Below are 26,900 nucleotides of genomic sequence, written 5' to 3'. Positions count from 1 at the left end.
GTCTTGACATGCACTTACATAATGTTGCACAATTTTGAAACTGTGTACCCAGGCGTCACAAATTTGGTTTCAAAAGTGGCGTAAGACTTGAAAGTAAAAAGTCAGTGAGCGGCCCTGTCAAGAAATGTGCACAGTGGTTTTATCACAAAAAATGTTAAGGGGTAAGTTATGGCAAAACCAGGTGTAAAGAATACAGTGAAGATAACAATCATACAATGGCATTGGCATTGTACATTTTGGGATTTCCATAATTCAGCACAGTGTTAGACCATGAAATAAGTTATTCTGAACTTCAGAATATAGGCCACCGGGTGTTCTTTCATTGGATTCTGTTCAAACTCATTTTCAGATTATTAGCACAAATGACATTTATCTATAAGGACCAACCTTGGGGTATGATCCTGCTCTTGACAGGATTTTTGGCTCTCTTGACGAGTTCCTTCAGCATCTTCCTCTCCTTTTCACCAGCAAGACTTACTGACCTAAATCAAAGGACAATATAATATATGAATAACATGTGCTGCACTACAAAGGGGAGGGGCAGGGGTGACTTTCACCTATATTTTTTTCTGATTTCGAAAAACGAAGAAGTGAGAGAAAACTAAATAAAAGTGGGTAAAAGGGAAGAAAGCAGAGTATTATAGAGAACAGGGAGCATTGCAAGAAACAAATGATTTTCACTATGACTACTGTTATAAGCTACTGTAAATCATTGCATCTGAATGGCTGACAGCAATTAGTGTATAATCAAAGAGAAAACATTTCATGGAATGCACCCACTGGCCATATACCTATATACAAGTGCTCCCGCTTGTCATGCACCTCTATAATACCCCTATGAATCAATTGTAGATCAAAATGACATCACTATTAGGTCATCTTGCCCTGCTCTCAATATGGTGACACAATAATTGCACCAGGCTATATTTCGTCTAAGACACATGTATAGGATTAGGGTTGCAATAGGTTTTATGTTAGGTTTAGGCTGGGTTATAGCGTTAAATCCATGGTCGAAGTTGGTCATTCCATTAGTGTGTGGACTTTACAGCAGAGCAATTGTCGCCAGAGCAATAGTCATGGAACCCTCAACATACCCCCATGCCACAAAGTAGTCCATATCTCTTGGGGTTTACAGCAAAACACCAAATTTGAGGAAAATAATAACAGAAATAGATTTACATGTGTCTTACTATCTATCAACAAACGCGTATCCAGCATCAGATCCTCCAAAGGATTTCATGGGTCCAATTGTCTAGGGACAACAGTTACTCTATTAGGCTTGTGCATGGGCCCATACATTTCTTTGTCATAGTTGATGCTGGATATGCTATTGATCAAGCTGACATGACTAAAATTTCCCAGAACTAAAGGCTTAAGAATTTTTTTTTGTTAAAGACATTACATTATGAATGTGCTATCTTCCTTTCCACATCTGATTTTCTAGTCCATATATTTTACAATTACCTACCTGCCACTGCGACCAGCTCTAGCTGTCCTTCCCACCCTGTGCACATAGTGCTTCTCAGAATTGGGCATGGTAAAATTAATAACCTGTATAAACACCAATCAGAGAGAAAATGCAAGGTTCACATTTACAGAGAAAATTTGCATTCTGTATATTTCTAAAATTAGCATTTTTCCACTGAAATTCAATTTTCTTGATGATAACAATCATAAAAGCAAGATACAGGTGTACAGAGCAAATTCACATCCTGTTTCTTCAAATTATTATTTGGTATTAGTATGGAATTATATAATTCTTAAAAAAAAATTGTGATTTTGTAGATTATGCCATGGACCTTGTGCTACAGCCAGGGTAATAATATCAAAGTCCTTTGGAAACACATAGAGACGTTATTCATAATGTGTTATGTGCTATACAAGAACTGACTAGTATCATTATTACATGCCAATTTTCGGCACAATCGCATGGTTGAGAGCCACAATCTTTAGGGTGGTGCCTGTGGCTCAAAGACCCCTCTCTCTTACTTTATAGAATACCAAAATAACCAAATCTAGTTAGGATTACTGATGAGTAAGGAGATGGTATGTAACACTTACCGTTTTTACACCTTCGATATCGAGTCCACGAGCTGCAAGGTCGGTAGCCACCAATATATCTACCTGATCTTCTTTAAACATCCTCAACATCTCCATTCTCTACGGCCAAAACAGATGAAAAAGCAGTTAAAAGGGGAGCAAACTGATCAACATAATGTATGATCTTTCACTGACTGTGTGTTATGGTATAAATCGTTAGTTTTAAATTATACCAATTGAGAACACTATTTACTCTTCGTGTGTTTCGTTCGCACTAATACACGCCCGAAGACGCATTTAGTTTGCAATATTGCACAACCACTAATTTCCGTATTGACGTCCCTATGTCATATAGTTGAATGCACACCAGAGCATTCTCGGATCCTGGTCTTGGGCCCCATTGCATAACAGTTACTAGTATGGTAATTTTGCCATCCAATGGTAACTACCAAGGTAACGCTGATCACCAACCAAGCATGGGTGCTCAGCTTAGAATGCTGCAGGGTGAGGCAAGCCAAAAGATCTGATCATCACTTTGGAAGTCGGATCTACAGCGAGGAGGACTTGTTTCTACCAGACATCTCATCTTCTTCGCCTTTCCGTCAACCGGGGTTTGCTACTAACTTAGTGCTACCAGGGCTTATATTCATCAAACCAATATATTCATCATTATACTTCACACCCTACTATCTACATTTGGCTATTTTCTGTATATATTTTGGCTGGCCAGTCAGCAAGTATTTACAGCTTCACCGAGCGAGGTGAGTATTAATTTTTCCCACCCGTGTTTCTTTTTCCCCCGTGGAATTTAGCCCTTTAAATTCCACACATGTCTTTTTCTGGGAAAACCAACCAGGTGACTGTCTGTTCATTGAGTGGCCGACAAATGCCTCCAAGATACTTGACTATACAAGAAGACAGTGACTTGGACATAGCATTTGAATATTTTGTCCGATCTAATTACAGATGATCAAGTCTACAACACGGCTCTGCAGGTGTGGCCATTACTCTTCCCACTTGGCATCAAAATAGAGAAGCAAGGAAAGAGCAAAATGAAGAAAGCAATCCAATTAAAAGCTTCCACAACATTTGTGCGATTTGAACCAAATATATAATCTCATCTGTAAAATAAAAAAAACAAGGAAAGAGCAAAATGAAGAGTGCAATCCAATTAAAAGCTTCCACATTTGCTTCTCTACAATAGAGAAGAGGAAAGAGCAAAATCAAGAGAGCAATCCAAGTAGAACCTTGTACAACATATCTGTGGTTTGAACTGATGTGAACTAATCTACCACCAATCCCCGAAAACAAAAAGGAGTGTTCAAAACCACATCTGTTGTGCCAAGGAGATGTTCTCCAGATGATTTATATGATTTCTTTTGTCTGTTTACATTTTCTTGAACGTTAACTTTCTCGATCCAATCCAACGTCCTCCGTATAGAACAATTCACTCTTCCTGTGATGAGGCAGTCCTATGGACATATCTAGAAGAGTTCAGGACTGAAGCTCATCAAATAAAAAGACTCTAAATGCAGCAGAAATTAAGGCAATGCACATTACTTGGAAGAGAAAACCTGATCAATATCAAGACTACAGTCAATCAATTACAAGATTTTTTTTTTTTTTTTTTTTTTTTGGGGGGGGGGAGATTTTCAGAGGGGAACTGTAAGTCATGAAGAAAAACCATAAAGCCATAATTTGGTTGCAAATACAAAACAATTACGGCAAAAACATAATGGTTGGCAGTTCTGCTATGGATATGGTCTTACCTTGGCTTGTGACAAGTCTCCATGAAGCTCACCAACCTTGATCCCAAGCAATCCAAGAATAATGTGCAGCCGATGAGCTTGCTTCTTGGTTTGAACAAACACCATACAGTGATCATGAAAGTTTCGGCAACAGAGTGCTAGAGGATACAATGAAAACAAAAATTGTTAGGTAATATCTGTAATTTGGGTTCTATGACAGTTATTGCTCCTGCAAAAACTGCTCTAGTGAAATATTCACACATGTGGCCAAACGTAAAGCCTGAACTTCAAAGCTAACCCTAACTTTTATCATCATGCTCACATTATTTTTAACTTAAAACCCTATCATAACACAACCTGCACTTTAATATTTTCAAAGATATTAGCTGAGGAGCATTTAACAGCACAGGATCAAATGTTGCATTATTGTAATTTGTATCCTCCATAAATATTCAACCCTAAAAGGACTAGGGGATGGCATGATGGGCCCCCTCAAAGAAGTTCTGTGCCATTTTCAAGCACACTGTACATTGTATATATATATATATATATATATATATATATTGGCGAAGAAGCTCAAAAAGCATTGAAGCTAGAGACGTAGCCTGGATTTCTTCAACTTTTATTAGTACAAGCTTTCGGCCATTTAGTTCGGCCTTCTTCAGGTATCTGAAGATGTAAAAGACATAATGGCTTTACATGTACCATGCATATATTTGGATCAATTTACTAAATATAGGTATATCTTAAAAGAAAATGTTTTACATCGGTAATGTTTAATTAGGATTATCCAATAGCTATTAAAATCAATTAAGTTTACGCAGATTTTTATTACAAACATTTTTTGAAAGTATGTAGACATATAATACATATATCTCAAAATGTATAATAATACATATATCTCAAAATGTATAATAATACATATATCTCAAAATGTATAATAATACATATATCTCAAAATAATACATATATGTCAAAACAATATATATCTCAAAAGAAGTTGTATTGCATTGGTAATGCTTGTACTAATAAAAGTTGAAGAAATCCAGGCTACGTCTCTAGCTTCAATGCTTTTTTAGCTTCTTCGCCAATATATTACTCACTGAAGCACCCACGCAATGTTTAGGTCCTTGCTCATCACAATTATATATATATATATATATGATATATGGGGGAGCTGTTTCCTTGTGACATCAATAAATTAAAACTCTTCATGGATAACTTTTACCGGTATTTTGGGAAGGATTTTCACTTAACTTTCATTGATATGTTCCTCTTGTTTTTCTGCTTTTGCGAAAACCAATGTGGCATCAGGGTAAACTTTCTACTTCAAATCCTAAACATACAATCTTGATCATGATGTTGTCTTAAAGAACAACTCAGTGAAATAGAATATCCCAATATCCAGATGAAACCAATGCAAACAACAATATTCATTATCTTAAAGAAATACTAATACAACAGAGTATTTGCCTCTGAATTCATTGTCAAGTATAAATTGTATGTGTACCTTCTTCATTCTAAGCTATTTTATTCTTACTTTTTTATACTTGTCCTACATCTTTAGTGCACAGGTACTTTTTTGTAATGGGATGGCCTATCACAAGGTTTCTTCCTTTTTTGGCCATTTCCCTCCTCATTTTCTATAAACCTTATTGATGTACATTGTTATTTATAAATTATTTATTGTCTTTTTCAAGGTTTATGTATTATATCTGATCTCTTGAGGAGAAATAAACAAAACTTGAAACATGCAATCTACCATGTGTTTAAGAATTATTGTTATCATTACCAGACACAATCGCTTCTCTGTCGCCTTCTCTGTTCTCTCTGATTCGTATGAACTCTTGCTGAAGGTTGAATGCTACGTCCGTGTTCTCATTCACAAATATCCTGACTGGATTCTTCAAAGACACCATGGCAAGGTCATTGACCTAATATGGACAAAAAAAAAAAACAAGTGGAATGCCTCTGGCCGTCTCACCTGCATCACGCGATTCAATATAGCAGCAGTGCTGATTTTGAAAACTACTATAACTCGCACAAGATGTTCAGTGATACTTGGTTACTCTTATTTCCACGTTTTATGAACTAGACCAATACACTTATAGAGATATGATGGCAATTCAACAAATACCCCCAACGTGGCCAAAGTTCTTTGACCTTACATGACCTTTGACCTTGATCATGTGACCTGAAACTCGCACAGGATGTTCAGTGATACTTGATTACTATTATGTCCAAGTTTTATGAACTAGACCAACACACTTTCAAATTTATGATGGTAATTCAACAGATACCCCCAATTCGGCCAAAGTTCATTGACCCTAAATGACCTTTGACCTTGATCATGTGACCTGAAACTTGCACAGGATGTTCAGTAATACTTGATTACTATTATGTCCAAGTTTCATGAATCAGATCCATAAACTTTCAAAGTTATGATGGTAATTCAACAGATACCCCCAATTCGGCCAAAGTTCATTGACCCTAAATGACCTTTGACCTTGGTCATGTGATGTGAAACTCATGCAGGATGTTCAGTGATACTTGATTAACCTTATGTATAAGTTTCATGAACTAGGTCCATATATTTTCTAAGTTATGATGACATTTCAAAAACTTAACCTTAGGTTAAGATTTTGATGTTGATTCCCCCAACATGGTCTAAGTTCATTGACCCTAAATGACCTTTGACCTTGGTCATGTGACATGAAACTCAGGCAGGATGTTCAGTAATACTTGATTAACCTTATGGCCAAGTTTCATGAACTAGGTCCATATACTTTCTAAGTTATGCTGTCATTTCAAAAACTTAACCTCAGGTTAAGATTTGGTGTTGACGCCGCCGCCGCCGTCGCCGTCGCCGTCGGAAAAGCGGCGCCTATAGTCTCACTCTGCTATGCAGGTGAGACAAAAAACAGATGAAATGATTTGCAAAACTCTCTGAAGCTTGTACTGTCAAGATACTATAATTTCAATAGATAGATGAATGATGAGAGACCAGTTTACTATTTCTTTTCAATTTGTGTAATTGTGGCAATAAACCTACCTGGTCGGTCATTGTTGCAGAAAAGAGCATGGTCTGTCTTGCTACGGAACACATTTTAATAATCTCTTTCATCTGTTCTTCAAAGAACTCATCCAACATCCTAGAAGACAAAATTGAGAATACATGAAGATGATGCATCATTGGTAATCTGATCTAGATTGTACGATGGACCTCTATTATTTCACAACCGTGTTCTCCGCCAGTAAGATTTTTTGTGACATCGCAACTCACAAGCCTCCACACACAAGGGAGCTTTAGATATTGGCAGTCTAGCAAATTACAAGGAAAATCCTCTCCCTTAATATACCATGGTCTTCATCTCATTCATGCACAGTAAGGCTAAGTCTTCCAAATCAGAAGATGTGTCATGGATGAGAAATCTAAAGCTCCTTATCAATCTTTGAAGATGATACAAATTTACTCACACCCCAAATTGACCTTTGACCTTGCCCAGGTGACCTGAAATTAGACTCATCCATTTATTAATACTCGATAATCAAGAATAGGGACTAACACTTTCAAAATGACCTTGAAGAATCAAAATCTACCTTGGTTAATTTTTTTTCTACGTTGAAACAACAACATGGTCACAGTTCATTGACCCCGTTGATCTTTGTCCTCGATAATGTGAACTAAAACTCGTGCCAAATGACCATTGATACTTGATTACCCATATGTCCTAGATTCATGAAAAAGGTCAATATATTACACAATTTCTACCTGTCTGCTTCATCAAGTATAAGAACCTCCACACTGCTAAGACTGAACGTTGGAGCGTTATGCAGGTGATCAATCAAACGACCTGGTGTTGCTATGACGATATCAGGGCCCTTCCGTAATGCAGCCTCCTGAAGTTTGATATCCAGACCACCTATCACAGTAAAAATTAAAAACAAAACAAGAGGTTCAAATTGAATCAGTGCCATCTGTCATGCTTTTGTAGAGTGCACGGGGGGGGGGGGGACATATCATAAACCTTTTCTTTACTAAAGTATAACTAACACAATTAGCTGCAATTCGATCACATAGTTTTGTAGATTATGCCATGGGTAATGCCAATTTACGTCGCGATCCCGCGATCGACGGCTGAGATTATAAGGGGGGCTGAATCAGCCCCCCCCCCCCCCGGTATTCTTAGGTGTCGAAATAGCCGAGTCTACTTAGGGTTAAATGTGCAGTGAGTTGAAAGGGACTGTTCTTCAAGGATCTCTAGTACAAAGTGAATCTTCTCCCATTTGCCCATGTGGTTTAAGGGGAAGTCTCGACATATCTTATCAATCAGAGATATTATTGTCACCCCCCCCCCCCCAAAAAAAAAAAAATCATGATGGGCATTTGATCATTATTTTAAGAAAATAATGAATTCTTGGAAACTGATGTCCTGCATACATTATGTTTTGGGCATACCGGTACACGTACATTGTGGATTTAAAATAGAGGGGAAAAAATGAATCATTAAAGTTAGCAAATATTAACATGATTACCATGATAAAAATTTGCACCCTGGGTGAGGAGAAAGGAAATTTTCAATGCAGATTATTGTTTGACTTTAATAGGCTGTGATATATCAGATATCAAAACAGTAGAAAGATAGATTGTTCTTTTTATAGCAAATTGTAGCATTTAACAATAATAACAAACAAGAGTAAATACAAAGAAATAAAAAAATATCTTTCAACAATAATACATTCAGGTGCACAGAACCAAAAATATATATAATTCAAGACTATTAAGTTGGCTGATAGTTAAACATATTACAGATTAGCTCCCCCTGTTGTCTGAACTTGTCATAATGTGTACATATACATTTTACATCACTTTAATAATGAAATCATCCATCTATTTCAGTTTGATTTTTAAAATGCATTAATACTAATCCAAGATGATAATACAATGTAATTCAATTGACAATTACTTTTTGAATACTATTTCAACTCCCTGCACAAATTAATCTCAAATCAAAATGATAACATAAATTTCATAGTACTTAGTTTTTATTAAATACCTCCCCCCCCCAAAAAAAAAAAAGGAGAAAAATATCTATTTTGCAAGATAATATTTTAAAAAGAGAGCATAAATTAAGAATACCAAAATTATCTTAGCATGCAAACAGTTAGTAAAAGGTTTGCCTGGGGTTCAAGATCAGATTATGATGAATATATAAATAATGAATTTGATTGCAACATACAGGGAAAAGAGACAGACAACATCCATATGGATTTAGCCTGCCAGGCATCACTTGTGCTAAACAGGCCTTGCATTAATCTGCAAGTATTTACATTTTTTAAACTAACAGTCATCAAATTCACATCAGATATCAGTTATCTTTGAATCTACATACTATCTGCTTGTACAGTGTGGCATATTGAAATAAAGAAGAAATGTCAGGGCCCTATCTTACAAAGAGCTGTGATTGATCTGATCAATGTCAAATATGCATAACCATCAATGTCATAATTCTTCACATGGGAAATGTACATAGCTTCCATGGGAAATGAAGGGGAGTCACATATTTGTCAAGACAATGTATGAATATACATGGCATTTGGAAGATACTTCAAATGGATGTACACCCTGTATGCATTCTTGATGTTGAGAGTCACTGGCTTTCCATAGCATTAAGAAAATACTTCAAATGGATGTATGCACTCTCGATGTTTGGGAGTGACTGGCTTTCCATAGCATTAAGAAAATACTTCAAATGGATGTACGCACTCTCAATATTTGGGAGTGACTGGCTTTCCATAGCATTAAGAAAATACTTCAAAAGGATGTATGCACTCACAAAGTTCGGGAGTGACTGGCTTTTCATAGCATTAAGAAAATACTTCAAATGGATGTATGCACTCTAGATGTTTGGGAGTGACTGGCTTTCTAGAGTTGTGATTGATCGGATCAATCATAACTTTTTGTAAGACAAGGCCCTCATCAGTTAACAACTGAAAATATTTCTTTGCCATTTAGAGGATTAGAGATAAGAAAATAAGTGCGTATTTAATTCATTTTTGCCTGTGGCATGCATAATCTCAATAAATTTGTGTCCCAATATTTGGCAAGATAACAGAAAGGGCGACACAACTCTGCAACCTTTCTCATACTGCTTATTCAAATTGAAAAAAAAATAGCATAAAAATCTAGTAATAATAATCCGCTTTTTATATAGCGCTTAATACATCGAAACGACGTGTCTAAGCGCTTTACAGATATATTATTACCCCGGTCATCGGATTCAATCAGTCATTCCCGCACACAATGTGTGCACATCCTCCACTCCCTGGGGAGTATTCCAGTCAGTCGCCGATGAGGCGCACACAGTACTGGACAAGCTACAATGACTTTCACATCCTACCGGGTACCCATTTAGCACCTGTGTCGAGAGTGGCAAAGTGTGGATTAACGCCTTGCCAAAGGACGCCAGACCACGGTGGGATTTGAACACACGACCCTCTGTTTACAAGACAAGAGTCAGAACCACTACACCACGGCTCCTCCACGTAAACTATTGTGTATTGGTCTTTTAAGAACAATAATTACCCAATATCAGAACAAAGTCCGATCATGATGATGGTAATGATGATGACATTGGTAATAATGACGGTGATGATGATTTGATTGAAATATATGAATGATGACTGTACAGATGATAATGATGACACTAAATATACAAAATACTAATAGGTGTTATTTCCCAAGTTTAGACTCCTTTACCTCCCCTAGTTTGAAGAAACGTCTCCTAACTCTCAAGAAGTTTGATTCTACCTTTCAGTGACAAAAACTCACATCTTGATTCTTAACTTATTTTGTTTTTATTTAAAGGAGAATGAAACCCAAAATGTAATACCACATAATATCATTGATAAGTAAATGATAATCAAAATGAATCCACTTATACCCATATCCGATTTCCCAGAGTGGAGTACCACCTCTTCAAAGTTAGACTTCTTTACGTTCAAAGTCTCTGAATGGAGATCGCCATTGTTGCGAGGTTCGTTCAAAATTGTGACGTCAGCGACGTACAACTGCTCTCGGTACTAGCTTCCATGTGCAGCTAGTCACAGGCTGAAACCAACCCCGAGTTCGCATAATATAGATACTTTTTTTACAAGAAATAAATATAATATACACATAAAAACACTTGAAAATATTATCAAAAAGCTATTTAAATTATTTTATGGTTTAAAACACAAATTGATGAGTTTTGATGAAAATGTTTACACATTTATTTACTATTACCAAATTGGCAAATTTGACAAAGCTAAATTTGTACGTAGACAGTACAGCCGTCCCCAGCCGCCCACTCATCACACGGATTGCGAGGTTAGTATTATAAGCCAGCACCGCGAACCGCGTTTGGCAGTGGATTTCTATCTAGTGGGTCGCGCGTGCTGGGATCTTCCTTCTGGTGTCCACAACACACGACTTCTGTGGCTTGATTTTTCTGTGCGCGGCAGCATGTAATGAACCCTTGAGTGCCGACCGCCGGCCCCCGAACCGAGTGATCATGTTAACTGTTATGTTGGAAGTTTGGTTGTCTATCCCGTTTGAATATCGTTAAATTGTTAATTGTGCTATTTTTCAATATATCTAACGTTGTTTATTATTTGTTACCGTCGATTTTAAGTAAAACAAAACTTATCGGACGTTTGTATTGAAATAGAACTTAGTTAGAAGGCCCAAGAGCCTACGACTTCGAGTCCCAATACTTGGCCGAAGAAATCGGTAAAATGCTCGCTACGAATATCATCATTCCTCGTGAATTTGGAAGAATTGTTGTATTTCTCCACCTTTAGTGCAGCCACTCATTTTTTAAAGAGATTTCTGGCCTCTTCTGCGGATCAGGAATTTGGCAAAAGCTGCATTTTGTGCCCCTTTCTGACCACTCTGGCCCATGTATTTTATGCTAGCAATCAAAGGCGAGTGCCGAGGTCGGACACCGAGTTGTACGTCGCTGACGTCACAACCCCCCACGGAGATATAGGGAGTATGAGCAAAATGGCGATCTCCACGGATCTTTCAAATATCAAAATATTGATAACTTTGACTTGGCATATCATGGGAAATAGGAAACCGTTCTGCCTCATTTTAATTTTATTTTAATCAGTGAAATGTAATCACTTTATGATCAGATAATAAATCTATCCTTTCATTTTCCTTTAATGTTTTTTTTTATATTTTATTCACTTATTCTAATTTTAATGCTAATTTAAATTTTGGATCTAATTCTTATTTTAATTCCAATTTTCATTCCAATTTTATATTTGTTTTGTTTGATTATTCATGTATTTATTAATATATATATATTCATTAATGTATTTTTGTATATATTCATTTATTTTTTGGGGTCGAACCGTTTTTGTGTGTCTAAACAACCAACTAATATATCAAACCAAGCCAATCATTTTTTGTAAATCCCACGCATGCTTATTGATATGCAGTGCATATGATAGAATTTAGTCGGTTTTGTATACAATTTCCATGCCTTACAGCAAGTGTTAGTCCCTAGATCCATTAACCCTAATACTCCCGGGGTATTTGAAACCATGTTATTACCAGGGAGGGGCCATTATGCCCCCCCCCCCTGGATATCTTGGCCATGGTTGCCCGATTGCCTCAAAATTTTGCAAATGGGTCAAGAATTATGTAATCTACAAAGTTGTATAGCTAAATTTACACAATTCTTTTTAATTTTTACAATTAATTAATTTCGGTGAGAAATCATAGATTTGGGTATTTCTCACTAATTAAAGCCTCAGGAATAGCAATTTTTGGCACAAATGTTTTTCAGAACTCCCTCATCAATTCCTGGAAGAAAAAGATAGGTTGTGGTAACTATTTCTTATGTATTTTATTGTTTTTCGATTTTCTTATCTATTTCTTTGTGTTTCATTAAGCATTTTCAGATGCATATGTGTGAGTGTGTGATAATTATTTACACTATTTGAAACAATGATGATACTTACTAGAAAAGTATTTACATAAATTGGAAAAGCTCCTGATTTTGTCCCTAGGGTTATACAGTTATATAGAGAAACCCCAATATTTCAGTGACGTGTGTTCGGTAAACGTAATCTGACACCTGCATGAAAGGTCTGATCGCCATAAATTTGGTATCAAAATGTGCGGGAAGGATCAGAGAAAAAAGTCATAAAATTTCATTTCGAAACAATGAGGCGTTAGGAAGTACCAACAAAAATTCATCAGGGGGGCCATAATGCCCCCCCCCCCCCCCCGGAGTACTAGGGTTAATACATTATCATTCACACTAAATATGACACTTTCCATCAAATTTCAGTCCCCAACCAGGGCCATGATCAAATGCTAAGCATTACATAATCGGGTCCATAGCAAAATGTTTGTCTTTAAACATACCAACAGCAAGACAGCATTCAATATTAGTGAATTCACAGAGCTGCCTTGTGACGTTGAAGATCTGAACGCCGAGTTCTCTGGTAGGAGTCAGGACGAGGACCCGTGTTACCGGGGCCTGCTTAGGCTTATACAACAGACGCTCTATCACTGGAAGCATGAATGCAGCAGTTTTACCTACAAGAAAGAGAGGGAAAAACACAAAATTATTAACCTTTCTTTATTAACAAAAATTCTCACATTTGCAGCTAAGTTAACTTGGACATTGCTGTCAGAAAATTACATTTAGAGCAATTGATAAAAAAACCCAACTCTTTTAACTTGCCCTATTTCATGAAAAAGTCTATTACGGAAAAAAAAAACCACAAGGAAAAGCTATCAAAAAGCATTTGTAATGACTAATTCACAAATTCACTTTTCATTTTCAGTTTGATTGGCAAATTTATCAACTTCAAACATAGACCTTAGAGATGATTAAAAAATAATTCCTAATGATTTCAAGATCAGGATCATATTGTCCTGTCGTTCCAGGAATGCCCTTAGTTGCACGCATTGCGTAAGGGTGTTTCTGCACTGGTGAGGCGCGGGGAATTGTGGTGCTAAGGGCGTTCCTGCACCGACACAAAGATATGATCCTGAAAGAGTTAATTGAGGCATTTCACCAAGTGCCTCAGCAATGTTTGCTGACATGTTTACTGTCAACCAATCAGACAGAACAATTTCAGTAGCTTATAACAGCTGTAAGCAAACAAGATGCTGAAAATGATACATTTAAACACAAATCTTTCATATTTGAAAACAAAGTGCAAGAATAACAAATCAAATTAATGCTAAGATAGTATTGGATTCCAAACACTAACTCTTTCAACACATGATGATGATGGCCACACTAACGACTGTACATCATTCAGTTGTGTTGATGGACATGCCTTACATGTAGGTGCTGTAGAAGGTCATGTAAATATGTCAACTTTTTTTTATTTATGATAATCCAGGAATCTTGATCGTTCAAACTATTTAATTGTTCATCCTTTTGAACAATCAGATAATAAAAAGGACATTCGTGTCAAGCTTAGTATTCGTCCCGGGCAGAGTGCCTACTGCCTAGTATTACATACCTGTTCCAGTCGCTGCACAAGCACAGACATCTTTACCAAGAAGAGCCACAGGGATAGTGGCTGACTGGATGGGAGTGGGTTCAGTAAAATTGAGTCCGCTGACAGCCTATAGTATAGAAGTCAAATTAATGATTGTGATGATTATCCAGTTTTTCATTATGATAGGCCCCTAACGTGTTGAGTGGTATCATGCCCCTTTTGGTAATTTCTCCAACCTTTGTTCCATACAGTAGTCGATGAAAAACAGTGAAATTTTCTGTCAGCAATTCACAGCAGACTGAATTTCCTTTGCGAGATGATAGGGATGGTATAATATTATCTTTTCTTTTTAAGACTACATGTATGTGTCTAGAAGTTGTGGACTGGCTAAAGGGCGACAGGACCTCATTTCTCACAATGAGGGGGGAAACCCTTTTTAAAAATTTATATGGCAAGATAATCCAGTAATAAATATTCTGTGTAATTCAAGGCCCACCCATCTTGAAAAATAAGGCCACTTTGAGATAGAAGTTTTTTGGCCAAGGTACAAGTTTCTGATGACTGGCAATGTAAGTGCTTTTCCATTGAACTTATTTTAATAATAATAATATAGGGTATTTATATTGTGCACATATCCACCTTGTTAGGTGCTCAAGGCGCTCCTATATTACCCGGCTAAGCTAGGCATTCATAGCGCACACAGCTTTTTAAGGAATTACTTCCTACCGGTACCCATTTACCTCACCTGGGTTGAGTGCAGCACATTGTGGATCAGTTTCTTGCCGAAGGAAATTACACCATGGCTGGGATTCGAACCCACGACCCTCTGTTTCAAAGTCCAAAGACTAATCCACTGGGCTACAACGCTCCACTTTTTTGTCCTTTTAAGTGAACAGCTGCTCATTTATATTTTTCATTTAATAATAACCATTTAACGTAATAATCTATTAATTTGTAAAGTTTGCAATTAACATTATTTGTTATCCTTTGTTATTATTAGCAAAACATGCTTGTACAATATTATGAGTATGAATTAAAATACAAACAAAAGCTAAAACTTTTGCATCACATCTAAGATATTCCTTATGTAGACAGGCTGTTCATTAGCTACTCTCGTAAAAAAGTTGAAAGACAAATTTATATCTTCATTTTTTAAGATTTGAAATATTCATTTTTCCTAGATAAAGGGTAGATAAAACTTTCAATTCTAAGTTGAATTCTACTTACTCTAAGGATTGGTCTGGACAGGTTCATCTCTGTGAACGACATAGCCTTGTTATCATCCTTCAGTTCCTCAAAGAATGGTTTTTCTTCCTCTCCTTGAAAGAAATATTTTTAAAAAAATGCATGACAGATGATATTCCCAATCATGATTCAAGAACTTTGCCTTGTGAACACTGCTTAGTTGGTATACAAGTTTCATTTCTAACAGCATATCCACTGCGGTGCATGTAAAATCAGTAAACAGTTAAATTGTTACACTTCATTTTGATACCCTGTACACTGCTTCCAACATATACATACCTATGAATCTCATTAGAACTTCACCACTTTCATTTGATCCAATTTGAAATTCATTGTACATGCATGAGTGACTAAAAACCAATTTGAAGAGAAACCATCGAAAGGTCATTTGGCATACAGTTCAATAGACCTTAAGCATTGATGTCATATCCCTGTTATCTTTGAGGTTAAATTCATAGCCATTGCCTTGCATGCATTGGTTAGCTGCAGCTGGCACATCTCTTACGACTCGTTTTACGCGTATTCCTATATTATCTGAGGGAGGGCACTATGAGATTTAATCATATGCATAGGGTTTATTTTAAAGAAAAAAAAAATCACATTTTCAGAAAGTATCAGTTTCCATTTTTCTGAGATGCACTGTAAACTAGTGTTGCCATACCTTTCTTTCTCTTCAGTCTCTTTTCACTGTTTGCCTTGACCTTAACCTTGTCCCATTTAGCAAAGTCATCAAAGCCCTGGACATCATCTTCTTCCTCTTCCTCATCATCATCTTCCTCATCATCGTCTTCATCATCATCATCGCCATCTTCCTGTTTCTCATTCCCTTGATTCTCTTTATTTTTGTCCTTTTCTTCAGCCTCTTTCTATCAAAAGGAGGGGAAGGACATAACAATATTGATGTTCTTGGATTGCTGCAATACATGGGTCCAAATCTTGCATATGGGCAATTCCATGGAAAATGTTCACTTTAGAGAAAAAATGAAGTTTCAGATTTCACTTAAGCAGTCAAATTTTCTTAAAAAGTAATCTATAAAGTTTCAATTTCCAATAAAAAAATTGCAATATTGATAAAATTTTGAATTTTTTTCCATCATCAAAAAAATTGAATAGTAACTTGCAAAATCTAAAAAATGTGGCTATTTTTAAACAATTCATCTTTCCTGTCTCTACTAAAAGCAAATAAGGTCCCAGAGGTCTCTTTTAACTTTTGAATAGTTGATTAATGTTTACATCAATAGAAAATCACCATTAAATTTTATGCCATTCATCAATTTTAAAGAAATCAATCTTGAGATTTGTGTGATTTCTTTATCATTTTCAGTGTCATGTCCGTTACGTTTTTCACTTAAAGTTTTCACAGTTTACAGGAAATTTGTCTGAAGGTACTGCAGATTCAGATTCTATGTTAGAATTAAACCCCCTACCATGTGTAGCAATCATTTTCCCTTACCACTTCTCATTTTCATAAAAATGGCGTAACGGACATGACAATTCGCGTAACGGACATGACGCCTTATATATGACAAAAGGTAGCATTCACAAAAACAAAATATTAGGCTCAGTGTCACAGACTGAGGTCAGTCTCAATTGCTTGAGGATAGCTGGATGTAATAACTCCTAGAATCTGCATGTCATTCAAGCTATTTTTAGAAGTTGGTGAATGATGAAAGTTCAGCTCTTGTTCTGGTATATTTTTCTGAGAATTAATGATATGCCACATAATATTAGCATAAGATGCAGCTAGATCTGGCAACATACTCAGATCACAATCTGCATCATTTGTGTTTGAACAATACGATTGATTATCTTAGGTGTTTGCGCTGACAGTTTGGAGTATGATAAAATTCCAACTTGTGAATTCATGAGATCATTGATGATATTGCTTCAAAGTATCTGACTTTCACCAACCTCAACTTCTTCAGTGATGGCACGGGCTCACATTTAAAAACAAGTGCGTATTCAGATATCTGTGTTACATGATGTAGCTCTATGAATCCATGAATCTACAGTGGAACTTCTTTGCAATATCACAAAGCAAAGGGGCTGTGGAAGGAATGTGGCACTATCAATAAATTATGTCATAGTATTTTAGTCAGCCATAATCACGATTTGAATGATGTATCTTCATTTGTACACAAGCAGCATGGTCAATGCAACATAATTAGATACAGCCACATTTGTCAGCAAGCAAGATAGTAAGATTTAGAACATCCAAGATTTGATGAAAGGATGATTATACTCAGGATGATATTTATTTTGAATGAAAAAAAATCTCAGAAGCGATTTACAAACATTCCGATTACCTTTCAACTCATACATGTACATAATCGATAATGAAAGACTGGTTTCCAGGTATTGCTATTAAATTTTAAAATACTTTTTAATATCATTTTTTATCTTAAAACTGACATGGGTCAATCCATATCAAATCAACCGATGCTTGTCACCCGACCCCCTCCGATTTTCTTTAAACTCGCACCAAATGTGCCCCCAAGTGTCTGACGGAAAATTCTGGAATATTTTGCCCCAAGGTCAAACGGTTGCTAAGTTACGGCCTCCCTTAGCAACCAATGTCTGGCCAAACAATAAAGTTTAAATAAAATTAGCTATTTTTGATTGACTGCTGGAGCCAAGTTTGATGACGCAGTGTTCACATTTTCTGTAAATTGGAAGAACTTTTTAGTCTTAACACACACAATATAATTTGACATGGATCTGACCAGCCATTATTGCGCACAAGGTCACCGAACATGGTTTTAGCGTCCAAGTCAATGTTTTTGGGTGCATGTTTGGAGGCACATAACTTCTAAATTCAATTAGCTTAGAACCCAATATTATGCATATTTGAAGACTACGACTTGCTCAACAGACCTACAAAAAATTGGCCCTACCATGCGTGTCAATTTCTTGTAGGGCGCCCTCAAAGTTGGATTTTTTCTAAAAGTTGCCAAGTTCAAGGTCACAAAGCACCCCTCGTCCCATCCAAGTGCGACCCTAATTTCTGTATACTGATAGACATTTACCTATATTTTCATGGGATACTTAAAATTTTTTGTGACCGAAATGTTTAATAGCTGGTTTACGCATTCGAAAATGGTCGTAAACACCCCAAAATCGATGTAAAACGACACATACAAGTTTTCAGCACATTTCAAATTAGGATAAATCCAAAATGAAAAGGGAGAAATCACTGGTATTGTCTGTAATGGTAGTCTGTAATGAGTACTCAAAGGATATGCATCACAAATAGTTTGTCTTATTTGCAATGACCTTGAAAAACACAGCTGAAAATCATCAAAAACAATAAATCGGGTCAATTTTCCGTAATGATAGGGCGTTAAAATGTGTTTACACCCACTTTCACTTGTTGGTCATTTCAATACTAATGGTGACTTTAAGCTGATAATTGCAAATCATGTTCCTTTCTGGTTCTATTTTAAGCTCCAAATAATATATAAAGTCATATCTTTATCTTTTGACCTTGACATTGATCTAAAAATAGCTATAAATGCCCTAACATTAGCATATTCACAACATGTGAGCTTTACAACACATTTCAAAATTGATTTTCTCACAGACTAAATGCCTGATCATATGGATATTTGCAGTATTGGTAGTCCATAATGAGTACTTGGAAGATATAGTATTAATTAATTGTTCTTACATGACAATGACCTTGAAAATACAGGTGAAATCCACACAAAAATTCAATAATCCGCTGATATCCCATTATTATAGGTTGTTTACACCCACTTTCACTTGTGTGTCATTTCAATACTAATGGTGGCTTTAAGCTGATAATTGCAAATCGTGTTCCTTTCTGGTTCTATTTTAGGCTCCAAATAATACATAAAGTCATATCTTTATCTTCTGACCTTGACATTGATCTAAAAATAGCTGTAAATGCCTTAAAATGGGCATATTCACATTTTAAGGCATTTACAGCTATTTTTAGATCAATGTCAATGTCAAAATATACATATATTACTTTATGTATTATTTGTAGCTTAAAATTGAACAAGAAAGGAGCATGATTTGCAATTATCAGCTAAAAGTCACAATTAGTATTGAAATGAGACAAAAGTGAAAGTGGGTGTAAACAACCTATAATGGGATATTGGTAGATTATTGATTTTTTGTATAAATTTCAGCTGTATTTTCAAGGTCATTGTCATGTAAGAACAATTAATTAATACTATATCTTGAAAGTACTCATTATGGACTACCAATACTGCACATATCCATATGATCAGGCATTCAGTCTGTGAGAAAATCAATTTTGAAATGTGTTGTAAAACTCACGGGTGTTGTGAATATGCCAATTTTTAAGGCATTTACATCTATTTTTAGATCAATGTCAAGGTCAGAAGATAAAGATATGACTTTATGTATTATTTGGAGCCTAAAATAGAACCAGAAAGGAACACAATTTGCAATTATCAGCTTAAAGTCACCATTAGTATTGAAATGACACACAAGTGAAAGTGGGTGTAAACAACCTATAATAATGGGATATCGGCGGATTATTGAATTTTTGTGTGGATTTCAGCTGTATTTTCAAGGTCATTGTCATGTAAGAACAATTAATTAATACTATATCTTCAAAGTACTCATTATGGACTACCAATACTGCAAATATTCATTCGATCAGGCATTCAGTCTGTGAGAAAATCAATTTTGAAATGTGTTGTAAAGCTCACGTGTTGTGAATATGCTAATGTTAGGGCATTTATAGCTATTTTTAGATCAATGTCAAGGTCAAAAGATAAAGATATGACTTTATGTATTATTTGGAGCCTAAAATAGAACCAGAAAGGAACATGATTTGCAATTATCAGCTTAAAGTCACCATTAGTATTGAAATGACACACAAGTGAAAGTGGGTGTAAACAACCTATAACAATGGGATATCGGCGGATTATTGAATTTTTGTGTGGATTTCAGCTGTATTTTCAAGGTCATTGTCATGTAAGAACAATTAATTAATACTATATCTTCAAAGTACTCATTATGGACTACCAATACTGCAAATATCCATATGATCAAGCATTCAGTCTGTGAGAAAATCAATTTTGAAATGTGTTGTAAAGCTCACGTGTTGTGAATATGCTAATGTTAGGGCATTTATAGCTATTTTTAGATCAATGTCAAGGTCAAAAGATAAAGATATGACTTTATATATTATTTGGAGCTTAAAATAGAACCAGAAAGGAACATGATTTGCAATTATCAGCTTAAAGTCACCATTAGTATTGAAATGACCAACAAGTGAAAGTGGGTGTAAACACATTTTAACGCCCTATCATTACGGAAAATTGACCCGATTTATTGTTTTTGATGATTTTCAGCTGTTTTTCAAGGTCATTGCAAATAAGACAAACTATTTGTGATGCATATCCTTTTAGTACTCATTACAAACTACCATTACAGACAATACCAGTGATTTCTCCCTTTTCATTTTGGATTTATCCTAATTTGAAATGTGCTGAAAACTTGTACGTGTCGTTTTACATCGATTTTGGGGTGTTTACGACCATTTTCGAATGCGTAAACCAGCTATTAAACATTTCGGTCACAAAAAAATTTAAGTATCCCATGAAAATATAGGTAAATGTCTATCAGTATACAGAAATTGGGGTCGCACTTGGTTGGGACGAGGGGTGATTTGTGACCTTGAACTTGGCAACTTTTAGAAAAAATCAAACTTTGAGGGCGCCCTACAAGAAATTGACACGCATGGTAGGGCCAATTTTTTGTAGGTCTGTTGAGCAAGTCATAGTCTTCAAATATGCATAATATTGGGTTCTAAGCTAATTGAATTTGGAAGTTATGAGCCTCCAAACATGCACCCAAAAACATTGACTTGGACGCTTAACACCATGTTCGGCGACCTTGTGCGCAATAACGGCTGGTCAGATCCACGTCTAATTATATTGTGTGTGTTAAGACTATAAAGTTCTTCCAATTTACAGAAAATTAGAACACTGCGTCATCAAACTTGGCTCCAGCAGTCAATCAAAAATAGCTAATTTTATTTAAACTTTATTGTTTGACCAGACATTGGTTGCTAAGGGAGGCCATAACTTAGCAACCGTTTGACCTTGGGGCAAAATATTTCATTTTTTTCCGTCAGACACTTGGGGGAACATTTGGTGCGAGTTTAAAGAAAATCGAAGGGGGTTGGGTGACAAATTGTCTAAAAATTGGTTGATTTGACGTGGATTGACCCACATTAATACTAGTTCATATTCTTTATCATAAAATAAATTTCATATGTTCATCTTGGATTTATGCAGGTCTGGTACATTTTGTTTTCTTCTCACAAAAAATGAGATTTGGCCTTCTCAGTGTGCCGTAGCGGTACTATTAAGCATTGTATTCTATATAAAATTATCATGTAGTCTAATAATACCTGCCAATAATATCTACATATTTTTCTTAAGAATGTTAGTAAAGGTACTTTGCTGTTTCATAATTACATTCATTCATTCATATTTCTTTCATTTTGAAACTAAGAAGTGCTGATGAAGTTCACTTCGTAAGGGTGTCATGTCCGTTACGCTAAGTATATTGTCAAATAGTAAGCCATGAATAAAAAATAATCTTTACTATCAACTTTTTATCTTTTAGTTTGGTGCGGCGGATGGTAGAAACTGGAAAATACTCATTAACTATTGTTAATTGGTGTAAAATAAATTTTTCTAAATATTTGTTTGTTTTATAAATATTGTACGAAAAGCCCCTCTCTCAAATTGCAAAATAATAGGAGATATTACAGATTACCAGTTATGATGTGTGTCTCTAACCTCTAGCCTTAACATGTAAACAATTAGACTTGTACCAGATCTTGTAATTTAATAATTATATTCGCTTACAAAAAGTGGACGAAACTGTCATGTCCGTTACGCTTCGTGTGTCATGTCCGTTACGCTACATTTTGAGCTATGAATACAGAATGCACTGCAAAACTGTTGTTAAACACCATTTTATGGATAGAGCATGATCTTAAGGTTAAATTAACACCAACATCAGGTGCATGCAATCTAAGAATTCACAGGAATTTTGATAAGCAATAGGAGGTAAAAATGCTTCGTCCATTTCGTGTCATGTCCGTTACGCTCACAAAGAGTGCAATTTCTCTGCAACTGTTCAACGAAACGATTTGAAATTTCATGTGTATGTAACTGATACTTAAATGTGTCTGATAAGCTCAGTAACAATTATCAAAAGACTGCTAATTCTACTGTATTTACCTTTGAATTACAAAAATTTGTCTGAACGTCATGTCCGTTACGCTGGAATTGACCACATCCCACAATACAAACACTGAGATTGTTTTTATCTATTAATGGATGAAAATTTTCTGATTAAAGTACTACATAGCAATTGTATCTGTTCTTATTTTTTCATATATTTTGCCACTACAAGGCCAAAAATACACGAGTCATGTGCCTACCAGAGAAACGCATCTTATTCCAGCCTGCCATGATTCCTGAAAACATGTAATTTACTATGAAGGTTTTCAACCCCGCCCCCTAAAAAATAAACATTCAAAAGATATTTTTCTATTAAGATAGAAGACCAAACATTGATATTATAAATGAATTGATATCATACATACATGAACATGCAAAATAAAAAAAATCATGATATTCATTTTAATATACAAATAAACATCAAATTTAAAGAATTTCAACAGGATGTACTTATGGGGATTTCCAAATACATTTTACCTTTCTCTTATCTTTGCTATTCTCTGCTCAAAAGATGAAATGCACTTTTGGAGGCTTTCCAAATACATTTACATGTACCTTCATGACTACACTATTGAAAGCAGAAAATGAAATTACCTTTTTTCTGTCTCTTCTTATCTTTGCTATTTTCTGTTCTAAAGATGTTGAAACCCTCTGAGATGATGCGTGAGAGACGAGGTCAGCTGACCACGGGTCATCATCATCTGATAATGAATTAGTGAACTCAAAATCCTGAGAAAAATCCACAGCTTTCTTCTTCTGTTTACCAGTCACCTTCTTTGGTTGGGCAGCCTTTAATGAGGAAAATATATTCAAAGGTATTGCTTGATTGTAAAACTTGAAGACAAGACTTTCAGAAAGCATTAACGTAACCAAACTCAGTTTTAAATAGCCAGGAGTTTGAAGAGTAAAACTTACATTGTATGCGGTATTGAGAGGTTACACTCCAAGATGCCTAGCTCTTGTTTTTATAAATTCTATGTTGCAGGGATAACTACCCACAAACATAAGGTCTAGATTCTAGAAAACATTTCATATGATCAAAGTTTCATACAATCAATCAAACATAATGCGATGACCAATTGCAGTAGAGGCCCCGACTGAAAATGAGATGTGGATTGTCCTTGTTTACTGGGAATGTCTTTGTTTTTCATTTCTCCACAAAGGAAATCTAGAGGAAAGTTAATTCGCCCATTAGGCAACGACACATAGAGGACATTAAATTAGAGCGCTAGTTCGTGTTTCATAACAAGATCTTTAAGGCAGACAGCAAGTCATAACAGACAGTGCACTGGACCTGGAGTGAATTCAGGTCACAGAATCTAATTTTAGCATTCTTACTTCTCGTAATTGCTATCTATGTCCCACAGGGGGAAGTGAAAAAAAAATGCCCATCAACAAGGACAATCTCAATTCATCAAGACATGATTTGTCTTAGTTTATGTAAGATGTCCTTCATGTCCTTGGCCTTGTTTTCTGGAACAATCCTTTCCTTTAGTAGAGTAAAAAACCCAAAAATTGGACGGTTCCAAATATCGGACGCGGGGGACTTGCATGCATGAAATAGACCTACTATTGAACTGCACACACAGTAGATCCAGGTTGCTGCTCAAAAAAAATATTCCAGTGGTAAAATCCATGATTTTGACTTCCAAAGTTACTAATGACCCTTGCTAATTATGGACTCCAAAAGATCGATGACCAAAAAAATCTCGTAAGGGGGAAGTGATTTCTGCTGGAAATATCGCTGCCAAGATCGCACATGTTCGATCTATCGCAAGAAAATCTGCAATTGCCGCTGCGGGGGTTCCCCACAGCGGTAAATTTGACACCCTTCCAAATATGGCACTCTCCCAAGCATCGGACATATCGGCCGATTGAATTGGAAATGCGTGCTGTTGACACATGCGCTCGTTTTCAGAACGAAGTCACGCGCAGTTGAGCGAAGATGTCCGACGTTTAGAGCCGAAAGAGGTCCGACGTTTAGAGCCGAAAGAGGTCCGACGTTTAGAGCCGAAAGAGGTCCATTTGGTAAGTAATTAATTATTATTTACCGATTTCTAAATCAAAATTATTGATAGTAATAATTGAAATTGGCATTTGCGCAGTTGATTTAAGTTATTTTTTTAACAATCAAGCAATTATTTTGGGGTATCGCCGAAATTGATTGCGGCGCACAACTTTACATGCCCGATATTTGGAAACTGCGTCCTATATTTGGCAAAAGACAAGCTTCTGGTATTAAGTATATAATTTCCGTTTACCATATTTTTTCAATTCTATTTTTTTTATGACATTAATATTCAACATTTGTAATGCAGAAATACACATGATTTTTATTTGATTCATTGATTGGATTTTTGTTTTGGTCCAATTATGCTTAAAGGTCAAGTCCACCCCAGAAAATTGTTGATTTGAATCGGTAGAGAAAAATCAAACAAACATAACGCTGCAAATGTCATCGAAATTGGATGTAAAATAAGAAAGTTATGACATTTTTAAGTTTCGCTTATTTTTCACAAAACAGTTAAATGCAGAACTCAGCAATATGCAAATGAGCGAGTCGATGATGTCCATCACTCACTATTTCTTTTGTTTTTTATTGTTTGAATAATACAATATTTCAATTTTTACAGATTTGACAATAAGGACCAACTAAACTTAACCATAAACTGTTAAAATAATGGTAAGTCCACATGTTCAGGGCGAAATAAAACTTTGTTTCACTTGACAAGGAGGAGAAATGAGAATATTTCATATTTCATATAATAAAATACAAAAGAAATAGTGAGTGGGTGACGTCATCAGTCTGCCAATTTGCATACCGACCAGGATGTGCATATAACTTTTTTGTGAAATTAAGCGAAACTTTAAAATGTCATAACTTTCTTATTTTACATCCGATTTTGATGAAATTTTCAGTGTTTTGCTTGTTGGATTTTTCTCCTTTTTTCAAATCAACTTTTTGTTGGGGTGGACTTGTCCTTTAAGTGTCTGATATTTGGGCACTTTACTCTACTTTCTAACTCTTACTCTTAGCTCGGTGACTCTTTTTACTGTCCTGATTTGGAATTGATCATTCCTAGAAAATCAGAAATCAAGGATTCTTCCGCCGTCATATACTGCATCATGTACTAAGTAGCAACATCGACAGCAACGCACTGAAAAGTTAGCCAACGCGCACATAATTCTACAAATTTTTTGTGCACACCTGCAATGCCCCTGGCGCCATTCCACTTTTCTAAATAAATCTTAAAAAAGTTAGCGCTCGCATGCATGCTCATTTTTACAGATCCCAACCATGCCAACATATTAGACTAAACTTAAAGTTAGTCTACTCTAGACTCTAGTCTAGTACATTTTTATAAATTAATATAACTTTATTATAACAAGGTAAAAATTTTGATCCAATATATTATAAGTGGATTTTGTACGATGGTGCTTGAAGTTGAGAGTCCTACTACTCTGGAAGCCTTTTCAACCTTAATGAGGTCCCAATGCCTAGATCTGATCTAAAGTGACTGGGTCTGGAGTCATGGAGATGGAGAAGAACTTCGTCTCCGATCTTCGGCACCTCACCCAGCTCACGTGAATATCGGTGCATGGGACCGAAGACGAGTAAATGATTGACGTAGAATCGCAAATTACAAATTTACACCTATTTATAAATACAAGACAAAAATATTTCCATAAAAAAAGACTCTACCTCTTCATCACTACTACTTTCTTCAGAGTCAATAGACACGTTGTCATCTTCTCCAATAGTGCCGATTAGACCAAATGGGAAGTCCATTGCTCCCTGTTGATGACGATACATACACGTACCGGTAACGCTGAATGATGCATGCATACATGTACACGTGGTTTTCTGAGCATTGCAGCCTTCCCATGCCTTGTGTACCTGAAGGCCCTCTCGCTCAGCAAGTTTTGTATGTGCTAATGACTAGTCTTTGCATGGAGACACACTTGTTGATCAAAGTTTTAATCAGGGTCTGTGCCTGCAGACTAGGCCGTCAAGGCCGATTGCACGAAAGGGTATTTGCAATATTACCGTTTCATTTCAGGGGGGGGGGGGGGGGGCTGAGCCAAAAGTGGG

General features: G+C 36.0%; 1 protein-coding gene across 1 annotated transcript in view; it reads right to left on the bottom strand.

Moving 5' to 3' along the window:
* LOC129255113 (probable ATP-dependent RNA helicase DDX27) overlaps positions 1–26,701 on the bottom strand; it is a 34,426-nt gene extending 7,725 nt beyond the window's left edge. Inside the window, exons 1-13 of the mRNA XM_064095496.1 lie at positions 26,511–26,701; positions 23,402–23,596; positions 16,210–16,414; positions 15,531–15,622; positions 14,325–14,430; positions 13,210–13,383; positions 7,561–7,711; positions 6,841–6,940; positions 5,581–5,722; positions 3,810–3,946; positions 2,062–2,160; positions 1,469–1,551; positions 388–482 (exon numbers count right to left, since the gene is read on the bottom strand). Of these exons, the coding sequence (XP_063951566.1) occupies positions 388–482; positions 1,469–1,551; positions 2,062–2,160; positions 3,810–3,946; positions 5,581–5,722; positions 6,841–6,940; positions 7,561–7,711; positions 13,210–13,383; positions 14,325–14,430; positions 15,531–15,622; positions 16,210–16,414; positions 23,402–23,596; positions 26,511–26,654 (1,723 nt within the window). The 5' untranslated portion in view covers positions 26,655–26,701. The remainder of the gene's footprint in view (positions 1–387; positions 483–1,468; positions 1,552–2,061; positions 2,161–3,809; positions 3,947–5,580; positions 5,723–6,840; positions 6,941–7,560; positions 7,712–13,209; positions 13,384–14,324; positions 14,431–15,530; positions 15,623–16,209; positions 16,415–23,401; positions 23,597–26,510) is intronic.
* Positions 26,702–26,900: the final 199 nt, after the last annotated feature.

This window comes from Lytechinus pictus, chromosome 2 (genome assembly GCF_037042905.1).
Source record: "Lytechinus pictus isolate F3 Inbred chromosome 2, Lp3.0, whole genome shotgun sequence".
Lineage (NCBI taxonomy): Eukaryota > Metazoa > Echinodermata > Echinoidea > Temnopleuroida > Toxopneustidae > Lytechinus > Lytechinus pictus.
This window is presented reverse-complemented; position numbering and strand designations above follow the sequence as displayed.